Here is a 15,236-nt window from a genome sequence, read left to right as displayed (position 1 = left end):
ACCCCCCCCCCCGGTCCATCACCAATTGCTTTTGCCTGTTCAGTAGTGGTCTTATACCGCCCTGGGCCTTCCTTTTACTCCCTTTATATCTGAAAACAGTTTTTTGTTATCCTTAGCTCGGGATGCCATCCTCAGCTCCATGGCAGCTTTGGCCCGTCTAACTGCCTCCCTACAAGTGCGAGCAGAGGAGCCATACTCCTCTCTAGTAATCTCTCCCTGTTTCCACTGCTTATATGTCCCCTGTTTTTGCCCTTGGATTTCTCTGGTCAGCCAAGGAAGCCTCTTGGCCCCTTTTCCCCCGCATCAGGATCATCTCCCTTTGTGCCTGAAGGATCGCTTCCTTGAGGCACAGCCACCCTTCCTGGGCTCCCATCACTTCAAATCTCTTACTCGGCAGTGTGTCATTGACTAAACATCTGAGCTCGCTGAAGTCCGCCTTCCTAAAGCCTAGCACTTCCACCCTACTAGTTACCTTTCCCACTCAACGCCTTATGGTGAATTCTAGTATTTGGTGATCACTGTGCCCCAGGTGACCACTGATCCATAGGTCCCTACCATATCATCCCCCGTTGCCAATACCAGATCCAGTAAGGCATTCCCCCCCGTGGGACCATGTACCTCCTGTGTCAGGTGAAGGTCCTGTACACAGGATAGGAACCTGCATGAACAGTGGGACTTTGCTGTCTGCATCTCCCAGCAGATGTCTGGGTAGTTTAGGTCCCCCATGACTACTGCTTCCCTAGTCTTTATGGTCTCCGAGAGCTGCCTCGGGACTCTCAAATCTATGTCTTCCCCTCGGTGTGGGGGTCTGTCGCAGACCCCTACCACCAAATCCCTTTCCCCTTGACCTCCATATATCCTAACCCAAAATCCTTCTACTTTCTCCTCCTCTGATTTTTCCATTGTGATAAGAGTCGATGTATATCGCTCCTTGACATGGAGTGGAAACCCTCCCCCTCTCCTCCCTGCTCTATCCTTTCTGTACAGCTTATAGCCCTCAACGTGCACCGCCCAGTCGTGGGTAGACTCCCACCAGGTTTCTGTTAACCCCACTAAGTCGTAGGTGTTTTGTGCAAGCAGGAGTGCTAGTTCCTCCTGCTTGTTCCCCATGCTCCTAGCGTTAGTGTATAGGCACTTGAGCCCTGTGACTGGTGCCTTTGTTGTCCCCGGAGATGGATTTACAGATGTTTGTGCCCCAAACTCTACTGTGCTCCCAACATCGCTGCTCAAGCTGCAGGTTACAGAGCAGGCTGTTGGTATAAGACTTACGGCTGTTTTTCTGTATGAGCCCCACCCCGCCATCTTATTGTTCGTCTTGCTGCCCAAGCTGCTGGCTTGCTGAACTGCCCACTCGGGGGTCATTTCTATTTCTTTGCATGTGATCAAAGTACTTTTTTGTGGCCACGGGTTGTTTTTAATCTGCCAAGGCAGAGTTGCGTCTTGTTGCCTGACATTTATTTTTCTGCTTGAGCTAGCACTGCCCTCCCCTCGTGGTGTCTGCCTGTCAGTCCCAGGCCTGCTTGTAGAAACTGGGGGAACAAGATTTCTTTTTGTCTGGAGATCTCTTCTATCTGTGTCATTCACCGGATGAAAAATCTTACCAAGCGCAATCATGCTTTGGGCATATTCCCTGGACCATTGCAAAAACAGCAGCCCTGCTGTGAAATTGGGGGGGGAATGTGAAGTTCAGCGGGTTTTCTTTTTCCTCATCTCTTGTGTTTTTTGAAAACACTGAAGCCTACTTCTCTCTCTCTCTCTTCCCCCCCGCACCCCCACTGTGAGCACAAGCCCAGACTTTAAGGACTGAAGGAGCAAAAGGGAGAGAAGAACCAAGAAAAGAAAATGACTGTAAATACTTGAAATGCTTCAGGAATGTAGGAAAGCTGGTGACACAACTCCCTCTTGGTAAAGAGTCTGACAGTGATGGGACCAAGAGCCGCCAGGCATTGGTTTTGAGAAGCTGGAGATTGGCTGCTGCATTTATATTTGTAATGGCCTTGTATTCGTCTTCTAGAGGATTTGGTTGGGTCCTCTGTGTATATCCATCTGGCAGCCTCTTGCTAACATCTCTTTAATGCAGGGCTCCTTGCTGCAGTGTGCTCTGGGACCCCGGCTCCAACCATCCCTGCCCATGCATCTTGCCGCTGCTGTGAGCTGGTGCCAGGGCCAGGCAGGGGAGATGCATCATTGGGTAGGTGGGAAGTGGGCCCTGATCCTGCCTTTTTTTCCTGCTGCAGGTGAATCCCGAGTATGAGAGCACCTTCGTCTTCGACAATGATTTCCCTGCGCTGGAGCCAGATGCCCCAGAGCCCAGTAAGGCAATGCCACAGTGCCCTGAGACTCCGAGGGATGGGGCCTGTCCACCCCTTTCCCTCGCCCTGAGCAGACACTGGCTGAGGGGCTGGGCTCCAGCTTTGGGGCCCTCGTGGGGCAGTGCTCAGTCCAGCCCAACAGGCTGTCTGCTTTGGAGGGGCCTGGCCTGGGCTGGCTGGGCGTGAGGGGCACCAGCAGGGCTCTGGGTGGGCGCATGGGAAGCTGTGGCTATGGGTGAGGGGTGCTAAGGCTGGATAGCTTATGCCATGCTAAACTCATCTCTGCTTTCTTAACATGCTGTCTCCCAGGTGTTGGCGACCACCCCTTGTTCCGATCGGCCTCTGCCCAAGGAGTTTGGTAAGTTAAACTTTTTTGCCTGGAGCCACTAACCCCGTGAGGGCCTTGGAGGGAGCACAGAGGCGGCTGCTCTGGGTCACTGCTTTGCTGTAGGCTACTTGCCAGCATCCCCCACCCTGCCCCCAGGCAGTGCCCATGCCTTAAATGATCACTGAGGAGGGATGTCTCAGCTCTGACCCCCACATGCTGGGTGGGACCCTGCCTGGCCATGAACCTGCAGTGCTGTGAGGCTGGAGTATTGAGCTGGCTAGAGGAGGGGGCACCCTGGAGACCCAGGAACTTGCCTCGCAGCCCCCATGGCATCCTGGAGGTGCGGGAGGGTGGGAAGGGGTGGGGTCCCACCCCACTAAAGCCTTGCTGGTCTGCTAGTCTCTGCTGGCCGGCATGGAGCTGGGGGCCGGTGCTGGCTAGAGTACCCGACCCTGAGGCTGGGAGGGTGTCTGTCCCCGCCAGGGTTCCCGAGCACCGGGTCTGCTCTCACCGCACTCCCCCCCCATCCCCCAGCAAGGTGATGTGCTTCCACCCCTGGTCCGACATGACGCTGCCGCTCATGGCACTGCCCGAGATCCGGGCAGTGATTGACAAGTGGGCAGAGCTTGCGGTAGAGCTGGGTGCCACCTACCCCTGGGTACAGGTCAGTACCACGCCTCCCTCCATCCCTGGTGCCCTGCTGCTGTCATGGCTGTGGGGTGGGCTGGGAGCATGGGGGGGCAGAAGGGGTACCCCCTATCCAGTGACTTCCTCAGGGGTTGACTGGCAGGTGTCTTGTGCCCTTGTCCCCTGGGTGGCAGAGGGGGGAGAAGTCTGCTGTCACTGGGGAGTCGGGCCTGCTACGTTCCACCCCTGCTGGCTGGCTCCATGCCTCGGGGCACTGCCCCGTTGTGGAGGAGGGGAAACTGTCTCAAGGCCAGGTAGGGGAGAGGCTGTCCTGTTTTCTGTGTGTGCAGCACCAGGGGAGGCGTGGATGCTGCAGGAAGGCCAAGGCTTGCAGGGTATGGGCTGCCTTCCTTCCCGCCACCCTACCCTGAGACTCCCTGGCTGGGCTGGGCTCGGCTCCAGCCTGGCATCTTTTCCCCTTTCAAAGCAGGGCCATGGGCCTCCTGGGAGTCTAGGGAGTCGGGTGTCTCTCTTCCCCAGGCCTCTGGGCTGTCTGAGCTGCTGGTGCCCAGGGCCCGGTGTCCCCAGGATCTTGGATTGCTCGCTGTGGCCCTCTCAACCAGCCACAGGCATTTCAGGTTTCTTGGGAGGGAGCAACCTTGTCAGATCCAGAGCTGCAGGAGGAGTCTGAAATAAATCCTAAACTGGGGCTGCCTAATGCTCAGCCCCAAGGGCCACTTGTCTTCCTGCTTGATCTGGCGGGGTGGAACTGAGGCATGAATTGTGGGGGGTGTGTGTGTGACTTGGATTCATAGACATTACGGCTGGAAGGGATCTTGCAAGATCAAGTGCAGCCCCCTGCCCCAGGGGCAGGAAGTTGGCTGGGGTCAAAGGATCCCAGTGAGATAAGTGTCCAAACATTTCTTAAAAGAGTCCAAAAGGTGGTGCAAGCACCTACTTTTGGAGGCCGCCTATTCCAGACCTTGGGGGCTTGGACCGTAAAGAAGTTTTTCCTTATGTCCAGCATGAAATGTTCTTGGAGTTTGTGATGGTTGGACCTTGTCATCCCTTGGGGTGCTCTGGTGAATAGGCATTCCCCCAGATCCTGATGCACTTGCACCTTTCTGCATTGAATGTTATCAGGCTTTTATCTGCCCGCTTTTTTTAAGCCTGTTGAGGTCGGCCTGGATCACCAGCCTGTCCTCGGGTGTGGACGCTGTACCCTGAAGTTTGGTGTCGTTGGTGAACTTGGCCAGTGCACTTCTGACACCAGTGTCCAGGTTGTTAACAAAGATTGTTGAAGAGAACCGGTCCAAGGACAGCCTTGGGGGACCCCACTGGTCACAGAGCACCGTAGTGATTCGCTTCTGTCGACCACCACTGTCTGGGTTCAACCTCAGAGCCAATTCCCCAGCCGTCAGACTGATGTAGCCGAGAAGATCATGAGACACTGGATCAAATGCTTTTTTTTTGAAGTCCAGATATGACATCAATCTCTTCTCCCTTGCCCAGGTGATAGGTCACCTGGTCATAGAAGATGAGATTGGTCAAGCAAGACCTACCCACAACAAACCCGTTCTGGCTGTCCCTTGGGATGTTGCCATCAGCCAGCTTGTCAAGAATGGTCTCTCTTTATGGTATTTTCCAAAATCTTCCCCAGGGTTGAGATCAAGCTGATTGGCCTGTAGATCCCTGGATCTACTTTTCTCCCTTTCTTGAGGATGGGCACCACATTGGCCCTCTTCCGGTCTTTTGGCACTTCATCTGAGTGCCACAAGTTCTCAAATATCCTTGCCAGTGGCTGGGCTATGACTCCTGCCAGCTGCTTAAGTACTCTGGGGTGCAGTCTGTCAGGACCCACTGACTTGAAGCCTCTCAAGGTGTTCCTTTACAAGGTCTACACCGATGCTGGATTCACCCTCACCCTGGCTGTCCTGCATCACGCTAGGCAGAGCAGTCCCTTTTGTGTTGATGGGAAGAACCAGTGCAAAGTATTTAATAAGCAAGTTGGCTTTTTCCTGTGTGGCGGTTGTCTCACTTGGTATAGCAGGTGTCCAATGTTACCCTTTCTTTCAACTTCCCACGTATCTGAAAAAGGGACTCTTTATTGTCCTTGATACGTGTAGCCAGGTGGAGTTCAGCTGCAGCCTTGGCTTTCCTGGTTTGCTCCCCACAAGTCTGGACCAGTGCAGAGTACTCCTCCTTAGCGGTAATTCCTGTTTTTCCATCCTTTACAAGCCTCTCTTTAGATGTAGGAGGTCTATGAGTTCCTTGCTGAACCAAGGGGGTTGCTGTGCCCTTTTGCTACCTTTTCCACCGAGATGGGATGGACATCCCTTGTGCTTTTAGGATCTCTCCCTTAAGGAGCAGCCACTCCTCTTGGACTTCTCTCCCTGTCAAGTCATGGCCCCTTTAGGGCCTCTACAATGAGCCTTCTGAGCTTATCAAGGTCAGCTTTCCTGAAGTCAAGTACTTTTGCATTGCTGAATGACTTGCCAGCTTTGCGATGGATAGTAAAAGTGATTGACTCATGGTCACTGTCTCCCAGCTTTCCTTCGGTTCTTAAGTTGCTAACTAGATCATCTTTGACCAGTACCAGGTCCAGCAGCACTTTACCTCTTGTCAGTCCATAGACCTCTTGAGTTGGGTAGAGATCGTCCACGCGTGCGAGGAAGCTTTGTGACTGCTCAGATTTGGCTGAGCGCTCTTCCTATGAGATGTCTGGGTATTTGAAGTCTCCCCAGACAACCATACACTGAGAACGTGCAGCCTCGGCCAGTTCCCTTGCGAATTCCTGGTCCAGCTCTTGATCCTGAGTCGGAGTCTACTACAGACCTCCTAACATTGTGTCCCCTATGCCACGTTCCCCATGTATTTTAACCCAGAGGGTCTCTAGTCGTCCTCCCTGGGTGCCAATGTCAGCTTGCAGGGACGTGTCACGGTCCTTGACAGAGTTACACCCGCACCCCCCTCTTTCTGCCCAATCTCTCCTGTACAGGGTATAGCCATCTCCAAGTTATAGGTGGAGTCCCAGCAAGTCTCCATTATTCCTATGAAACTAGTCATTCTTGTTTAGCAGGAGGAGCAGTTCCTCCTGTTTTGTTCCTCAAATTCCTGGCTCTGGTGTACAGACACGTAAGCATCCCACTGGGAGCCCTAGGCTTCCTCGCATTCCCAGGAGGATGCCGTTCGAGGGCGGGGGTAGGAGTGGATTCCCATGAGCGCCCTAACCTGTTGGTTTTGTAGTTGTTGCCTGGTGGGCTTGTTTTGGTTGTCCACCCATCCCCCAGCAGCTTTAGTTTTTAACGCCCAGTTGAAGTTGAGACTTGGCTCTGGCTGCTCAGTGGGACCCAGGAGTCCGGGCACCCTCTTGTTGCCCCTGGGTGTGCCAGCGGCAGCTGCGGTGGGGCAGACAGACCGGGTGCTGAGGGCCGCCTCTTTTTCTTTCCTGTCCCCGCAGATCTTTGAGAACAAGGGGGCCATGATGGGCTGCTCCAACCCGCACCCTCACTGCCAGGTAAGGGGAGGGTGCTGCAGAGGGCAGGGCCCGGGGATATCTCCTGACCTTTCTGTTCTTCCTGCCAGTGCACCCTCTGCTATCTACCCCGCCAGCCACTGTCCTGCTCTCCCTTCTCAGCCTAATGTTGTGGCCCTGATCCGGCCATCAGCCCCCCAACCAGTGCATTTACCTGCAACCTGCTCAGAGCAAGGTGATGGGACAGTTGCTGTCAAAGTAGCCGCTTCCTGGCGTGTACCTGGGCCATGGGCTCCTTGGCCCAATGGAGGGACTGTCCATGCTACCACCAGCCTCTGCCTGTTTCGGGGTGACCTGGCCTGGCCCCTGCCCCAGCGTTGCTCGCTGCCTGGGGTCCGCGTGGGCCTCCATGGCTGTGCTGGCTTGTACCAGCCTAGCGATCGTAGCTAGGATGGGGTGCGTGTCCTGGAACCCCTCTTGCTGTCCTGTTCAAGGCCACCAGCCTCTCTGCATCAGGGTGGTGCAAGCGATGACATGAACATAGCGCAGTGATGCAAGCGGGATGCGTTTCGTGACAGACCCCGGGGCAGGGAGCTGGGTCGGAGCAGCTGCTGATGGCTGCAATGCGCACCTCTTCCACCAGGGGTCAGCGCGACCCCACGGATCAATCCTGGTGGTGCCGGCTCTGAGCGAAGCCGGTCCTGGGTGCTTGGCTGGACCCCAGAGCCCCGTAGGGTGATGCTGACACCTGCAAGCTGCCTGGCGGCCTAGGCCCTGCTGGTGGCTGGAGCCCTGTGCTCTGAAAGGCGCCTCCCAGCCCTGGGAGCTTCTCCCCCTCCAGCATCCATCTGCCTGTCCTTGCCAGGTCTGGGCCAGCAACTTCCTGCCCAATGAGGCACGGCTGGAAGACCGGACACAGCGGGAGCACCTGCAGGCGCGCGGCCAGCCCCTGCTGCTGGAGTACGGCCGGCTGGAAGCCCAGAGGAAGGTAGGGCTGAGGGGCAGGGGGTGGGTCTGGCTTGGGCTGGCGTCGGGGAGTCGAGGGCAGGGGGGTTGGGGCTGGGGGAGGACTCGTCCATGGGTCTTGGGCTTCTGGCTCTGGTGCCTGCTGCTTGAAGGGGTCCTGGAGCCCCTGCCCCATGGTGGTCTGTCCCCACAGGAGCGGCTGGTGGTAGAAAACACTGACTGGCTGGTGGTGGTGCCCTACTGGGCTGTGTGGCCCTTCCAGACCCTGCTCCTGCCCCGGCGCCACGTCACCCAGCTCCAGGACCTCAGCGCCGATGAGCGAGACAGTGAGTCCCTGTCCCCTCCCACCCCGGGGGCTCCGGCTGCTGAGAGTAGCTAGGAGCCTGGGACTTGGCTCCGAGCTGGCTGCCAGGGCACGGGGGCTCTCTCTTCCAGCCTTGCAGGAAGGGCAGGGCTCTTGGCATCTGAGCAAGAAGGAGACCCCCTCCGTGCCTCAGTTTCCCTGCCCGTAGAGGCAAGGAGGGTGCCCCCTCCCAGAGGCTTCTGGGCTTATTCCTTTCTTTATCCCATCATTCATTCATCGGACCTGCAGCCAAGTCGTAAGTGGTGGGCACTGGATTGTTAATCATTGTTGCCATCATTTGGCTTCAGAGTGAACATCCCCTGGATGAGGTGTGGGTGCAGGCAACTCCTAGCAGTGCAGCCACACTGAATGCTGTCCTGTACCTACAAAGGGGGCTGGCTGTGATCCTGGAGAGCCCCTTATAGATGTTGGAGTGCCTCCCTTTCCTGCGGGGTGGGGTGGGGTGGGGTCTCTGAGCTGAGCCCTGTGTCCTTGTGTGCAGGCCTGGCCTCCATCATGAAGAGGCTCCTCACCAAGTATGACAATCTCTTCGAGGTCTCCTTCCCTTACTCCATGGGGTGGCACGGTAAGAGCTAGGGTGATGGGGGCACTTCTGGTCCAGATGTGGTGGCTTCTGGTTCAAATCCAGCCTCCCCCAGGAGGAGCGGGTGAGACGTGGGGTCTCCACGGGGCTGGACCCCACTCAGTGAACCCCCACTCCCAGCTGGCTGCTTCTGCAACAGCTGAAGGCATTTGTGGGGATGTATTTGCTTCTGCCCAGACCAGTGCCCACCCTCTGCTTCAGGCACCGTGGGTTTGAGACCCTGCTCTCCCTATTTCCACATCCTCCAGGGCACAGTGCTGCTGTGAAGGGGCTTGAGCCTGGGTGACCCCAATAAGCAGGCTTGAGCCCTGCTGGAAGAAGCGATGGGGGGGGCTGTGGGTCTGCCCTTGTGCCTCCCAGCTCTGGGCTTTCTGACCTGCCCCCGTGGCTGGCAGGAAGGTGGGGCTCTGGTAGCCTGGCTCATGGCACGTGTCCCCGGCAGGTGCCCCCACGGGCTCCCACCTGGGGGAGGACTGTGGGCACTGGCTGCTCCATGCCCACTACTACCCACCCCTGCTCCGCTCGGCCTCTGTTCGCAAGTTCATGGTGGGCTATGAGATGTTGGCTCAGGCCCAGCGTGACCTGACACCTGAGCAGGTGAGTGGGGGGCTTGGCTGGGGTTGGGGGTCCTCTCAGAGAGGTCTGGGCCTGGCTGGGTGTTGGGGAGGGGAAGGGGTTGCAGGGAGAGGACACACTGCATGGGGATTGTGGGGGAGGGGAGGGTGGTGGCACTGGGCCAGGGCGCCCCTACACTGCAGGCCCAGCCTTGCCTTCATTCCGGGGTGCAGCACTTCACCCACACCGTCCTCATCCCCGCAGGCTGCCCAGCGCCTCCGGAGCCTGCCCGAAGAGCACTACCGCACGAGGGCCCAGGCCGCGCAGTGATGGGGCCGGGGGGCTGCTGGCCTCGGGGTGGAGATGGCTTGTATTTGCATCTCCAGGACTTGCATCGGAGGGAACTACATTGCAGCATGAGGGGAGGATGGGCTCAGCCCTGCCAACTCGTGTCACTTGTGAGCGGTCCAAGCCCGAGGGCTGTCTCTGGGTGGAGGCTTGGGGCACTCCTGGCTCCTCTTGAGCCGGGCTCCCAGGCCATGCTGCTGAACATATTTGCTGCTGCTGTTCCTTAACCCCCTCATGCCTGTGCTTGCAGCCGCCCCATCTCACTCGGGCTCCTGCCAGTCAGTTCTGCCTCTACCTCACCTACCTCTGGGAAGAGCTGCCTGGCTGGGCTGGGGACTGGGAGGGCTCTGTGCCTCTGTCCCCTTCCCCCTGCCTTCCAATAAACCATGCAGACCAAAGCGCTCTCCTGTCCTGTGGCTGGTAGGAGTATCACAGCTGCCTGCTCTGTGGGGTTCCCCCGAGGGGTCCGGGGCTCTCCAGGAGCAGTGTGGGGCAGCCAGTCTGTGCCCTGGCCCTAGGGCTGCCAGCACCTTGACTGCAGGGGAGGTGGTGTGGGAGCATCTCCTCGTGGTTCTCCGCCCCAGCCCTACTGAGCTAGTAGCGGGGCGGGCATGGCTGTACCTGCAGCTGGGGCATGATCCTGCTGCCCCCTTCCTGCCCTGTTCCTGCTGTCCTGGCCTTGGGTATCTCACTTGCATGCATGTCCCCTTGGCATCCTGACTTGGGGGCTGCTGGTTACAGGTGCTTGCTGACTGCAGCAGAGTCGGAGGATGCCCTGGGGAGTGTGGAGGGGGCGGTGAAGAGGATTGGGATTTGCGGGGTTGGGGTTTACGAGGAGCTCAGGATGGCCCCTGGGTGCCTGCCCTGGGACACTGGCTTCTCTGTGACCCCCACGGGCGAGACCAGTGTCCCAGTGCTGCCCCCAAGCCCCGGGCCTGGACTTGAAGCAGGAACAGCTTTGCCCAGGTCGAGGGTGGTGCTGAGCTGGGCTCCCTGCTCCTCTGCCAGGCAGCAGGGCCTCAGGCCTCTGCCCCTAGCTTGGGCAGCTGGGTATCCCAGCAGCTGCTGCTCCAGCAGGTGAGGGTGCAACCCCCCCCCTATACCCCCAGTCCCCTGTGCTGGAGAAATTGGTCCAGGGTGAGCAATTCAGCTACCAGGCCCTGAGATCTGAGCTTTTTCCCTACCCACCTCCAGTGCTCCAGTTTTGGGCCAAAGGATTGGCAAAGCTCAGCGTGGGAGTGAGTGGCTCCCTTTCCTTGTCAGCTGGGGCTGGCAGATGCTGGGTTCATGAATTTTATTTTATTTTTTTCCTGGGAGGGTCTGTAGTAGGGAGAGGTTGTGGGGTGGGTTTTAAGTCAGCATCTGTCATCCTGCCTTGAAGGTGAGGCCGGTGCTGCAAGGGACCAGGCCTCCCCAGGGGTTGCACAGCTTGTCACGCTGCCCACAGCCCCTCAGCCTGGTGCAGAGCAGGGGTGCCCACTGCCCGGGCTGGGGGAGAAGGCTTGTGGGGGAGCAAGTACCGTTTTGGGGTCCCAGGTGTGGATGTGTCTTGCATGGGGTCTTCATGGGGCTGGACCCTGCTCAGTGAATCCCCACTCCCAGCTGGCAGCTTCTGCAACAGCTGAAGGCATTTGTGGGGATGTATTTGCTTCTGCCCACCCTCTGCTTCAGGCACCTTCGGTCTGAGACCCCTGCTCTCCCTATTTCCACATCCTCCAGAGCACAGTGCTGCTGTGAAGGGGCTTGAGCCCAGGTGACCCCAATAAGCAGGACTGGGGGCACCTTGACTCTGATGGGAGCTGACATGCTGGGGCAGGCAGGATGCTGCCGGACTCCCACCAGGGACAGACTACATCACGGCCACGCTGTAGGGACAGCCATGTGTGCGGGGGAGCCTGCTCCCCTGCATGCTTCCAGGCATAGTAGCAAGGCCATGGTGAATATCGAGGGCTATAGGCTGTACAGGAGGGACAGGAAAGGTGGGGGGGGGGCGCTCTACATCAAGGAGGAAAACGTATCCTCATCTAGCAGCACAAGGTCAGATGAGGGGCACACTGAAGTGCTCTGGGTTAGCATACAAGGAAGTCGAGGAGAAAGGGACTTAACGGTGGGGGTCTACTACAGCCCACCCGACCAAGGGGAAGAGCTAGACCGGGATTTCTTAAGTCGGCTCACGGAGGTAGTTAAGTCCAAGGACGTAGTCATCGTGGGTGACCTGAACTTTCCAGACATCTGCTGGGAAGAGCAGGCAGCCAGGTCTGCCCGCTCACGCAGGTTCCTAGCTGAGATACAGGACCTCCACCTAACCCAGGAGGTGCCCAGCCCCACCAGGGGAGATGCCTTGTTCAACCTGGTCCTGGTCACGGGCGACGACCTGGTGAGGGGTCTGTGGGTGCTCGACCACCTGGGCGACAGCGATCATCGCCTGCTGGCATTCACCATCCAGCACAGGGTGTCCAAGGCCTGCAGCAAGGCAGCAGCCCTCGACTTCAGGAGGGCGGATTTCAATGAGGTAAGGAGACTAGTCAGGGGGTCCCTGAGGGCGTTCGTGAAGGAGACGATCCAAGCCCACAGGGAGGTAATCCCAATAAGGGTCAAAGGGGGCAAGAGGGTGCAAAAGCCCCCATGGCTCGCCAAAAGCAGATGGGAACGTCTCCTTGCTAAAAGGGAGGCGTACACCCAATGGAAGGGAGCAGCCGTCCCCAGGGAGGACTACACCTCGGGTGCTCGGGGCTGCAGGGGGGTGGTCAGGAAGGCCAAGGCGGAGATGGGACTGGGACTAGTGCCCCAGACCAAGGGCAACAAGAAGTCCCTTTTTAAATAGGGGCAAAAAGAAGGTATCAGGTAACGTGGGGCCTCTGCAAGACACGCTAGGAAACCTGGTCGTCACACCAGACAGCAAAGCTAACCTATTTAACAATTTCTTTGTCCTCCATTTTTTTCTAAGCAGGGACCGGGTCATCCTCCCCCCATGACCTCTGTAGGCCCCAGGGGAGGCGCACCCAGGCCCAGGGGCAGTGAGGATCTAGTCAGGGAGCTTCTGGAGGGACTGGACGTATTTAAATCAGCTGGTCCTGACGACCTCCACCCCAGGGTGCTGAGGGAATGAGCAGATGTCATTGCGGGACCCTGACATGGCTTTACGAGCACTTGTGGTGCTCTGGAGAGGTGCCGGAGGACTGAAAAAGGGCTAATGTGGTTCCCATTTTCAAAAAAGGGAGGAAGGAGGACCCAGGGAACTATCAGCCAGTCAGTCTTACCTCAGTCCTGGGGAAGCTCTTTGAGAGTTATCCTGGCGCATGTCCGCAAGGGGCAGCCGGGGAGGTTATGCTCGGGGGCAACCAACACGGGTTCATTCGAGGCAAGTCCTATCAGACCAACCTGGTGGCCTTCTACGACCAGGTCACCAAATCCTTAGACGCAGGTGTCACAGTGGACGTAGTATTTCTGGACTTCAGGAAGGCCTTCGACACTGTCTCTCACCCCATCCTCATTAAATAACTAGGGGACTGTGGCATCGACACCTACACGGTCAGATGGGTCGCTACCTGGCTGGAGGGCCGCACCCAGAGAGTGGTGGTGGACAGGTCTTATTCGACCTGGAGGGCTGTGGGCAGTGGGTTCCCCAGGGCTCGGTTCTTGGGCCCGCGCTGTTCAACATCTTCATCAGCGACTTGGACGAGGGGGTAAAAAGCACCCTGTTCAAGTTTACAGATGCCACTAAGATGTGGGGGGAAGTGGGTACGCTCGAAGGGAGGGACAGGCTGCAATTAGATCTGGACAGGTTACAGGGGTGGGCGGATGAGAACAGGATGGGGTTCAACACTGACAAGTGCAAGGTGCTGCACCTGGGGAGGAAGACCTAGCAGCAGAGCTACAGGCTGGGGAACTCCCTTCTTGTCAGCACAGAGGCAGAAAAGGATCTTGGAGTCATTATTGATGCCAAAATGAACATGGGCCGGCAGTGTGGGGACGCGGTCAGGGAGGCCAACCGCACCTTGTCGTGCATCCACAGATGCATCTTGAGCAGGTCCAAGGAGGTGATCCTTCCTCTCTACGTGGCACTGGTCAGGCCTTGCCCTATCTGGCACATGGCAGACTGGGAGGAACCAGCAACTTCCTGCTCCTCAAGTTATCTGTCCCTACTTGTCTCCTCTGCTTGATCCTGATTACTGTCTGCCTGGGGTGGGGGTGGGAGGAGGGGGAGATGGAGCTGGGACTGGCGCGACTGCTCCTGGCCCGCTGCCCTAGCTCCTGGGAAATCCCTGAGCACGTGGCAGGAGGTTGAGCCCTGGCACAGCTGCATGGGAACTGGCTCTGAGGTCCAGAGCTGGGGCACAGGGTGTGAGCAGGGCAGCATGGGTGCCTGGAGGTACACAGTGACCCTTGCAGAGGGCAGGGCTGCACCCCAGCCTTTCCTGCCCCTTGAGAGGGCTCAGCCATGGCCTGGTGCTGTGGGAGAGCCTCTTGGTACCGAGGGCAAGTCTGGAGCCTCCTGGCACGCCACTCCCAGCACATCTGGCCCAGACCATACCGTACCCTACCCATGCTGTCTGCCCTGAACAGCTGAGCTGCTGCGGTCTCACTGTCTTTAAAAGCCATCGCGCTCCTGCTGGGAGCCGCAGCTCGTTCCTGTCTCTGCATCTAAATGGCCCCATTTGTTTTTTAAGGCCCCTTGGTCGCTAGGTGCTGGCAGCAGCGAGGTGCTGCATGCGGTTCCCTCCTGCTGCGTTATTGCTTGCACGGCTCCTGCGTGACCCAGCACTGGAGCCATGCCTGTATCTGCTGCCTGTGCCCTGCCTGACCTTGAGAGCATCCTTCCCCTTGGCCTGGTGCTGGGCCTGGGAGCAGCTGCTGGGGGGCTCTGGGGTCCTAGGAGCCTGGGGGTGAGATGTGGGGTGTGAGGCAGGTGCCCCACGGGTGAGGGGTGTGCTAGGGCCAAGAGCAGGGACTGCAGCTGCTGTTGCAAGGGACCGGCGGGGAGCAGGGGGGAGGCTTTGTATGACCCTGGGGGTAGCTGCTACCTGGGCAGATGGGGCTTGTGGCTGGGGCAGCCTGACTCTAGCCCTGCTACCCATCAGGGGCTCGGTCTCAGGGCAACCAAGTGCCTGGACCTGTCCAGAGAGCCCCAAATACCCCAAGCTGTCTCTCTATGGGCTCCCTGCACCAAACAGGTCCTGAGCTGCACCAGGGCTGGTGTTTTTGCAAGCCCTGCAATTGCACGGGGTCTGGGAAGCTACTCAGCCCGGGTCTGTGGAGCTCCCCGAGTCATTCTCTTGGGTCACAGCAAGTCATTTGTGTTGAAACGATGCAGCAGGGTTGCAGCTACACCCCGTGCTCTGTGCTGCAGAGTCCTGATGTGCTGCCAAGACCCAGGGACAGGGGCTGGGACGTTTCCCTCCCTGCTCTGTGCCCAGTTGCTGGAAGGTCTGTGAGTCTGGAGGAGGACCCTGGGGGCTGCCCTGCTCCGTGGCCCCCAGTGGAGCTGGATGGGGGACCAGCCTCTGGCTCTGCACCCCCAGCTGCTCCCAGCACCTGCCTGCAGCCCTGTGATCAGGCTTGTCCAGGGCAGGGAGTGAGTAGGCCACTGAGGCACCGCCCCTGCATCGCTCTTCCCTCTTGCTGCAGGCTTCTGGTCCACCTGCTCCCCAGCTCCGAGGTCCAACACCTGTGCCGAG

General features: G+C 58.2%; 1 protein-coding gene across 4 annotated transcripts in view; it reads left to right on the top strand.

Moving 5' to 3' along the window:
- The window catches only part of GALT (galactose-1-phosphate uridylyltransferase), a 15,038-nt gene extending 4,795 nt beyond the window's left edge, over positions 1 to 10,243 (top strand). Inside the window, exons 3-11 of one of the 4 annotated variants that reach the window (XM_025207479.1) lie at positions 2,238 to 2,313; positions 2,610 to 2,670; positions 3,124 to 3,304; positions 6,728 to 6,784; positions 7,608 to 7,730; positions 7,902 to 8,034; positions 8,554 to 8,637; positions 9,098 to 9,252; positions 9,475 to 10,243. In XM_025207479.1, the coding sequence (XP_025063264.1) occupies positions 2,238 to 2,313; positions 2,610 to 2,670; positions 3,124 to 3,304; positions 6,728 to 6,784; positions 7,608 to 7,730; positions 7,902 to 8,034; positions 8,554 to 8,637; positions 9,098 to 9,252; positions 9,475 to 9,540 (936 nt within the window). In that variant the 3' untranslated portion in view covers positions 9,541 to 10,243. The remainder of the gene's footprint in view (positions 1 to 2,237; positions 2,314 to 2,609; positions 2,671 to 3,123; positions 3,305 to 6,727; positions 6,785 to 7,607; positions 7,731 to 7,901; positions 8,035 to 8,553; positions 8,638 to 9,097; positions 9,253 to 9,474) is intronic. The other 3 variants (XM_014521265.2, XM_025207480.1, XM_006026553.3) reach the window with 3 other exon arrangements.
- Positions 10,244 to 15,236: the final 4,993 nt, after the last annotated feature.

This window comes from Alligator sinensis, unplaced genomic scaffold (genome assembly GCF_000455745.1).
Source record: "Alligator sinensis unplaced genomic scaffold, ASM45574v1 scaffold783_1, whole genome shotgun sequence".
Classification (NCBI taxonomy): Eukaryota; Metazoa; Chordata; order Crocodylia; family Alligatoridae; genus Alligator; species Alligator sinensis.
Note: the sequence above shows the minus strand (reverse complement) of the source record. Positions and strands in the feature narration are given on the sequence as shown.